The sequence below is a fragment of the Propithecus coquereli genome, unplaced genomic scaffold, assembly GCF_000956105.1.
Source record: "Propithecus coquereli isolate 6110/MARCELLA unplaced genomic scaffold, Pcoq_1.0 Scaffold10, whole genome shotgun sequence".
Lineage (NCBI taxonomy): Eukaryota > Metazoa > Chordata > Mammalia > Primates > Indriidae > Propithecus > Propithecus coquereli.
In genome coordinates, this window is record NW_012133858.1 from 18,713,385 (window position 1) to 18,722,741 (window position 9,357).

At 38.0% G+C, this 9,357-nt stretch overlaps 1 protein-coding gene across 1 annotated transcript in view; it reads right to left on the reverse strand.

The window, feature by feature from the left end:
* VPS8 (vacuolar protein sorting 8 homolog (S. cerevisiae)) overlaps positions 1–9,357 on the reverse strand; it is a 213,907-nt gene that overhangs the window by 38,197 nt on the left and 166,353 nt on the right. Inside the window, 3 exon segments of the mRNA XM_012640004.1 lie at positions 2,430–2,595; positions 5,535–5,704; positions 7,704–7,784. Of these exon segments, the coding sequence (XP_012495458.1) occupies positions 2,430–2,595; positions 5,535–5,704; positions 7,704–7,784 (417 nt within the window).

Genomic DNA, 9,357 nt, shown 5'->3' on the forward strand with positions numbered 1-9,357 from the left:
TGAACATCTTTATCTGTATGTTCTGCAGATATCTCTAACTCTGACAATGAACTCCTTATCTTACTCCCAAATCTGTTGTTTGTTGTTATCTTAATAAATAGTACCCCCATTTATTCAGTTTTCAATTAAGAAATCTGGATGCTGCCTTAGACTCCTCCCTCTGTCTTACCTCTTCCATCCAGTGAATTTATCATCAGGTCATGATAATCCTACTTCTCAAACATAGCATCTCTGCTGTGAAGCAGAAAAGAGCATGGAACTAGAAGTTGAGCATAACTATCTAAAGGGTGAAAGACAGTGTGGTCTTTTCCCACTCTCTTTCACCCTCTAGATTCAATCATATAACTTCTAGTTCTATGTTTATTCTACATGCTGTTCCCTCTGCCTGCAATAATTCTCCTCCTGCCTATCCCTGCATCTAAACTTGTCTAGCTTACTCCTCTTTTTCCTTCAGGGGCAGCTAACACGGCCCTTCTAGGAAGCATTCCATGATTCTTCATGTCTAGTTTAGATCTACTCATTATCTGTTCTTACAGTAAAGTTCATCTGTAAGCAGTTGAGGTATAATAAAAGATACATATTTGGCCTTTGTCACAGGTTCCCAGCACAGAGCTCCTGAAACCCTTGGAATCCCCTGAGTGCTAAGTGTGCCTTTCGTATGCTAATGAGATGACTGTCAGCTGAAGACTCCCAGATAGCTTCAGGAAGGCTGGTTACCAGAAAGACCAAGCCATGATTAGAGGTTTGGAACTTTCAACACCATCTTCCAACCTGTGGTGAGGGGAAAAGGGCTAGAGATTGAGTGTAATCACCAATGGCCAATGATTTAATCAATCATGACTATATAATGAAACCTCCATAAAAATTCCTAAATGGTGGGGTTCGAGGAGCTTCTGGGTTGGTGAAGACACTGACGTGCTGGGGAGGTGGTGGACCCAGAGAGGGCATGGAATCTCTGCCACTCCTCAACCCCAACCCAACCTTCCGCTATCACATCTCTTTATTTGGCTGTTCCTCAGTTGCATCCTTTATAAATAAATAGGTAAATGTAAAAAATGTGTTTTCCTATAATAAAATGTGTTCTCCCATAATAAATAGGTAAATGTAAAAAATGTGAAAAATGAGTTCTATGAATCATACTAGTCAATTATCAAATCTGAGGGAGGTCATGGGGACCTCTGAATTTGTAGCAAAGTCAGACAGAAGTGTGGGTAGCCTGGGTACCTCGTATGTGGCTGGCATCTGAACTGAGGGCAGTCTTGTGGGACTGAACCCTCAAACCATGGAGTCTCTAACTCCAGGCAGTGTCGGAATTGAATTGACTTGTTGGACACCTAACTGGTATCCAGAGAATTAACAGAATTGGTGTCGGAAAAGACATCACATATTTGGAGTCAGAAAAAACTTGAGAGTACTTATTCAAAATCTGTTTATAATTTCATTGACTGTAAACTTCACAAGACAAGACCATGTTTGTCTTATCTACCATTATATCCCCAGCAAATAGCACAGTGCCTAGCGCACTGTTCAATACACATGGGGCGAATACATAAATGGAACACATACCACTAGAGTACAGAAATTCTAAACTGTTATCTGGGAACAAAGCTACTCATGAGGACTTCCCTGGCTCTGCTTCTGCTACAACACTGAAAGCTGATGAAACAAAAAGAGAAAAATACAGGTACAACTTTTTCACTATGTGATGTGAGGGCTGATTACAGGATAGGGTGGCATAAAGGAAGGAGGAAGTAGCAAATGTGATACCACTTCAGAGAGGAAGTATAGCTGAGCACAGCACAATGGTCAGGTCATAACCCTGGTAACTTCTTCTCCACATTGAACCCCTCATGTTGTTAAGTTTTGCTCTCCCAAAAGTTACTAAGCAGTAGAGTTCAAACTCTGCTCCAATTTCTGCTTTAAAAAAGGTTGTAAAATAAATAAAAATTATTATCTAGTCCATCAGTCATACTCCAAAGGCAATGAAAAACTTCTCAAAGGAACACTGTTCCATCAGATTCTTTGAAAAAAGTGACCTAGTTGAGAAAACCAGGCACAGAACATATAAGTATGTACCTCGTCCATCATCAGCCCTGCTTCACAGTGGTAAGTACTTGCAAGTACTGACTTGTACTTGCTGACCTGTTACTCTGTCAAAGGTTCTTAAAAGCAGCCTCATGTGTGCACATCCTATCTGTTCAACTAAAGAGCAGAAAATGTCTTGTTACTCTCAAATCCACGGTTTTCAGTGCTGAGCAGAGAGGAGAGACTTTTCAAACACTAAACAGGACTGAACAGAAGATTTCATGTACTCAGGAGCAATCAGAAAACTTTGTTGAGGTCTATAGGACCTGAAGAAAATGAGGGCAAGCATAAAAGATATTGGTAAGAAAAGACTATCTCCATCTTGCCATGAAAACAAGTCTTACCTGTGACGGGGTTATCCTTCCCTTTTTAATTTCAGATGAATTTTCACTTAGTTTTCCTACTTTGTTACTTGAGCTGCACTTGTAGCATGTCCATCTTGTTTGGCCCTCAATTTCTGTGGTGCATTCTTTGTTTTGTAGACAGAATGAGTGATACAAATGGCCACAGCTGCAAAACGAAGGCAATCAATTTGCACTTTTCATTATCATAAAATCCATAAACATAAGCTATGATAAGAGTGTACTTATAAGCAATAAAGATTTCTGATAAGCTGGAATGCACTGATGGTTGTACAGGGTAAGACTAAGAAAGGAAATGTACTTGTTGCTGTCTTCTCTTTAAAAATCCAGACTCACATATTTGTATACTTAAGTTGTGAGTAGGAACAGAATCACAGTTCCCTGATACAAACCACCTGGAGGATGAGAAGAACTTCTGTTCATTTCTCAAACTATGAAATTCTGACAGTCTTTTTAGATAGTTTGAGAAAAAAGGAATTGGGAAAAATCATAATTACATAAATGTCTTGATAATAATGATCGAGCTGCCTCATTAAATTCAAGGCAAGGGTTGTGATTTCATTAAACATTTACAAAAATGTCTTTGCTATAGTAAATCCTTACATTATTCCTGTGAAGAAATTCCCTACTGATTACACTAAATTACCAAATGAGCCTTCTACAAGTTGAGTATTGAGTATGAGTCTCAGTCATCTTTACTGATTTCTCCTCATTTCTCCAACCTGAAATATTCGATCACCTCAGAAGTCAATTCTTTTCTTTTCTATCGTCTTTTCTTCCTGACTTTCTCTTTCTATATATAAACTTTCTCTTCTATACTCTTTTACAACTACCCTTACTCCTTTGGTGATTACTTACAGGTTTCATAGCTTTAAAATACAACCTACTCCTGATGACTACCCAATTTATACATTTGGCCCAGACCTCTCTCCCTAAACCCTATCTATCTCTTTCTCTCTCTTCAAGAACTCTACTTTGGATATCTAGTAGGCACCTTAAATTTAACATGTCCAAACCCAAACTTCTGATTTCCATCCCACTCCACCCCACTGCATGCTCTCATCCAACCTTCCCCATCTCCATAAATGGCAACTACAGTCTTGTAGTTTCTAAGGCCAAAAACTCTGGAGTCATCCTTGACTAGTCTCTATTGCACCCCAAATCTAATCTATAAACAAATCCTATCAGCTCTATCTTCAGAATATATCCAGAATCTTACTGCTTCTTACTTCATTACTATTACCCAGGACCCTCTCTCACATGGCTCCTGCAATAGCCTAAGTGGGCAGCTGGCTTACACAGCAGTTAGAGTGCTCCTTAACACATAGGCCAGATAATGTCACCCCTATCCTCAAAACCATCCAGTGGCTTCTCATTTTAGAAAAAAAGTCTAACTCTTTATAAAGACCCAGTTCCTCCATGAATGGCCGGCCTCTGTTCTTCCTCTGGAGTCCTCTTTCCTTATCTTCTCCTTGCTTCATTCAGCTCAGACACCGCTAGCCTTCCCCCTCACTGCTCCTCAGGCATGCCAAGAATGCTCCTGCTTCCTGGTCTTAGCCCTTGCTGACCCTCCTCCTGGGGCACCCTCTTCTGATATGCACAGCCACTTCCTTTAGGCCTCTGCTCAAACTCACTTAAACAGTGAGGCTTTCTGTGACTACTCTTTATAAATCAGTAGCTCCCAACATTCTCTTTCCTGTATACCATGTTTTACTTTTATTCATGTAATTATTAATTGTATTTTTATTGATTCATTTTAAATTGTCTGTTCATAAGTCACTGTAACAGTGAGTCTTTCCTTGACCACTCTATAAAATATCCACGCCCCAACACTCTCTCCCTTAACATGGTTTTTTTTTCCCCCATAGTAGTTACTACTATATGGTATTTCACTTATTTGTTTGCTGTATGCCACTGTCACTAGAATGTAAACTCCAAGAGGGCAGATCCTGTTTTGTTCATTCTACATCATACACCTTTGAACAGTAGCTGTCATACAGCAGGTGCTCAATAAATATTTGTTGAATGAATGGGTTCTTTATGTGATGGGAACTACTCCCCCACCACTGCTCGCCACCAAATCTAGCAATCTTCCTGCATAGCTAACACTTACATAGTGCTCACTCATGACAGGCACTGTTACAAGTGCCTTATGTAAATTATCTTGTTTAATCTTCATGAAACCCTAGAGGTAGCTACTATTATCACAATTTACAGAGGAGGAAACTAAGATATAAAGAGGTTAAGTAACTTGTCCAAAGTCTCTCATCTGGCATGTTGCAAAGTCAAGATTTGAACTCAAGAAGTTTGGCTCCGAGTCCACATTATGTTGTCTCTATCCATATATTTTGGATGAGCTGTCTTTGCTCCTGAGACCAATCCCTTCGCTTCTGCACAAGACTGCTTCTCTCTTTGCACTGTGGCTTAAACATCAGTTATATGCTGATGATTTTGAGATTTATATTTCCGGTGCCCACACGTCTCCAGATTTCTGACTAAAATATCTGTCTACCTGGCATCTCTGCTCAGACGCCGAATAGCCATCTCAAACTTAACATGTACAAGACAAAACTCTTGACTTTCCCAGCTCCTTATACCTGTTCCTCCTCATCTTAGTCAATGAGACCATGTTCATCCAGCTGCTCAGGCTAAAGACCTCATTTTTCCTTCATGCTCCATATCTATTACCCCAGCAAGTTAACCCTTCCCTTAAAATATATTTGGAATCCAAACACCTCTCAGCACCTTCACTCCTACCTCTCTCATTCTGCTAAAATGTCAGTTCCTCAGAGATGTCTTCCCTGATTAAATAGACTCTCATCCTGAACACTTCATCCTTCCATCCCTTTGCCCCATGATTTATTTTTCTTCACAGCTCTTATTTCTCTGCACTGATTTACTTCCTGAGTACCCTAACCTCCACCTCTTTCCATTCCCAGGCAGATCGTAAGGTCTGTCAGGGCAGGAACTTGCCTGTAGTGTTCACTGCTAGAATGGCTGACTGGCGGTGTATCCACGTGTATTCCTGATTGGTAATGCCATGTATGTACACACACCATATATGCAACATTTCCTTTCCCCTCTTACCTAAACACAATAATTTCATCTGCCATTTCTTGGCGTCTCTTGTACTGCTGCAAACATATAGAGCAGTAATCCTGTTTGGGATTCAGTCCTCTAGTGACTGAAGCTCTAAGGTTACACAACGACCAATGGAGATCTTGGTTTAGAAGGCTGGTGGTTGTTTCCAGCAGAGTCTATGAAAGACCAAAACAAAAAACAGACAACCAAAAGGTTACAAAATGAAAGAGATAGAGAAGATGCATGGGGAATAACACTTGTTTAATTTTCAACTACAAACAACTGAAACTGAAACACATTATAAAGGGATAAAGTTGATGAAAGAAACAAACATTAAAATCCCCAAACCCAAGCAGTTAATATTAATGTGCGGAATAACTATGAGTATACACATTATTAAGATTCTTAAGTCTGTTACTAGTTATTACTGAGAAATGTGTGTTCTCCCATTCTGTGGTTTAATTCAGTATTGATGGCTTTCAAATGACTAGATAAGGCTAAATCTATTTATTTATTGCATTTGTATAATAACTTCTTTTTTTTTTTTTTTCTTTGAGACAGAGTCTTGCTCTGTTGCCCAGGCTAGAGTACCATGGTGTCAGGCTAGCTCACAGCAACCTCAAACTCCTGGGCTCAAGCGATCCTCCTGTCTCAGCCTCCCGAGTGGCTAAGACTACAGGCATGCGCCACCACGCCCAGCTAATTTTTCTATATATCTTTAGTTGTCCAGATAATTTCTTTCTATTTTTTAGTAGAGACGGGGTCTCGCTCTTGCTCAGGCTGGTCTCGAACTCCTGAGCTCAAACGATCTGCCTGCCTCGGCCTCCCAGAGTGCTAGGATTACAGGCGTGAGCCACTGCACCCGGCCATAACTTCTCTTTTTGAACAGCTCGGAGTGTTATAACAAAAAAAAACACAGCCAAATCTGGATCCCTGATTTTTTACTGAAATTGCATTTATGGCAATGTTTCAAATAACCTTTCACTGGAAAAGCTAATGGCCATTATTCAGTTTTCATCTTTCTTGGGCAGAGAGATCACATTTTCCTGATCAGCACTTACAAGTCATTTGAATCTACTTGAGACTGTGACATCTGTCATTAAGCCACATAAAAACATTTTCACAGATATCACATTAAGTCATTTTAAGGCTCTCTGTGCTTATAAAGTATTGCTTTCATACTACAACTAATTCTCAACACTCATATATATCATTTGGATATGGAGTTGGGTTCTTTTCTGTCAGTCCCAAAGGGGAAGACAGAGCTAGGTACTGCCCACTTTCCTTTCTTTATAGCATAGCTCTTTAATTTGCCTGTAATGCAAAACTAATTGTCTATTCTAATTTTTTCCAATCAATACATCTTTTTCTCTTCTTCCATAGGTCCAAAATTGGCAAAAATTTTCTGCCTTGCACTCAGCTTTACTTCTGCTAACCTGGAATGTGTGCCTGCAGGAGTATTAAGCTTCACTGGGCCATGCCTAGCCAAACTGCAATTCTTACAACACTCTAGGAAAAGCTCAGTCACCCAGATGTTTCTTTTTCTTCTCTCAGACTCTTAAAAAAGCAGACATTATATCTAACGTGTCTAAATGGCACTTTTCCTAGGTGGCTTCATGAGTCACTTTGAAATGCACTAATAAAAAAATCTCAAATCTCTGAGAATTAAAGTTATAGGCAAATTTAAGTTAAGGAAAGACTGATGACCATTTATGCATTAGTGGCAAACATCTGTTACAAAGCATTTAAAAGAACACTCATTTAATTTTATTTTGCAATTTTGTACATCCATGCTGACCGTTTCTTTTTATGGGTTACAGCTTTGTATTCAATTATTTTTACAGAAAGTTTCTCATACTTTCATTTTGAAAAAAAGATACTTGTCTCACTGCGAATGAATCAAAAAATAAAATAAATCTGAATTAGATGCATTTCCACACTGGAGTGTGTGTGTGCATGCGTGTGTGTGTGTGTGTGTGTGTGTGTGTGTTGTATATAAATTAAGGTCAAGAGGAATTTAAAAACAGAAAAAAACCACACATATCTCTTTCTATCTAACATCCACTAAGTAGACAGTAATTTTTTAAAAAAGTATAGGTGCAAAATAACAAAAAAAGAAAAGCAATGGCTTTTCTGCCTTATGACAGTCTCAGATACAGCAAGTAGCTTACTTACTTGTTCATAGTTAAATGTATCTAACATGCCCAGAATAAGTCCCTGGATTTCTCCAAGTTTTCCTTTTCCATAAACTGGATCCTAATTAAAAAAAAAAATTATAATTCTTTTATGATTCTGGTATTTTAAAATTACTTTAAAATATGTTATCCCAAAGAGCAAAATGCTCTTAAGTATTTTTCTACAGTCACAAAATATTTATTCTTCTATGAACCTTCCACTAGAAACGCATATCAGTCTCCCTTTGTCGCAAATATTTTGGAAAAATCAAATTTAAATAAACCAAGCCCCTTTCTTAATAATCTTCTTTGCAAATCTAATTAAACTTTACTTTGATTTTATTTCTGCAAGAAGCTTCTTTTCATTCATATTAAACATCAACTCTCCTTCTTTGAGCTCTTATTTATTTGCTGCATTAAAACCAATATACTCAGGAACACCTAGAATGTGTCAACAACTTCTCTTGTGATCCAATTTTTAACCACCTCTTGGTCCAAACCAACTAAATTGCTTCAGTTTGGGAGATAAGAAGGATCCAAGAAAACAGCTTTCAGTTTTTCAAAGCATTTTTCAATAAAGTCACTGCTGATAAACAACAGATACCTAGGCACCCAATCTTCCCACCACTGTTTTTCATATAAGGTGTGCCAAGTAACTTGTTTATTATGTATAATTTGGAAAACATTGAAGTGTATCCAAAAAACCCCCCAACAAACCAAAAACCAAAAATTGAAATCCAACCACCCAGAGATAAACACTGTTGATATTTTGATGTATGTTCCTCTGCATTCTTGTTTCTAGGGGAGGAGAAAAAGGGAGAGAAGAGGGATGTATTTCTTTGCATACAAAATTTGAGTATTTTACATAATACTTTTATGTCTTTTTTTAACTTAATAGTATATTGTGAGCACTTTCTCATATCATCAAATATTTCTTAATAGCTGCAGAGTACGAATTATTTGAAAATATCTTGTTTTATTCAGTCATTCCCTGCTATTGTTGAACATTTAAGTTTTCCCGTTCCCCAAACCCCACACACCATTATCGAATGCTAGCAGCTGTAACTCTTGGTCTGAATCTCTGATACTTCAGAAGAGATTTCTGGACAGGGAATTACAAACTCAAAGAGCATTTTTATGGCTATCAGTATATATTGCCAAATTGCTCTGCCAAAAAGTTTATTATAAGATTTTTTATCTCCATGAGCATATTTGTGTGCTCATTTTACTGCACCTTTGGCTAGACTGATGGTTGTAATTTAAAAAATTGCCAATAAATATGCCAAGTCTATTACTTTACTCTAATATCTGGTTATGTAATGGGAGATAAACGACTGTTTCCCATGCCAAATAGGGGAATCCAGCTATACAGTTACGATAAAAGTAACTGCTATTTATTAAGTGGCTAACACATGAAGTACAGTGCTAAGTGCTAAGCACTTTATGTATACCATATCACTAATTTCCTTCAACAACTTTTATGAATAAAGAAATTGAGGCTTAGAGAGGTTATGTAAACTTCTGTAAGTCACAAAACTATTAAGCAGATAGGGTGGGATTTGAATCTAGGTACTTCAGAAATCATGCTTTTAATGAACACACTATACTTGTCTCCCAAGTATAGATATATAAACTAATAAACCAAATAATAAGAT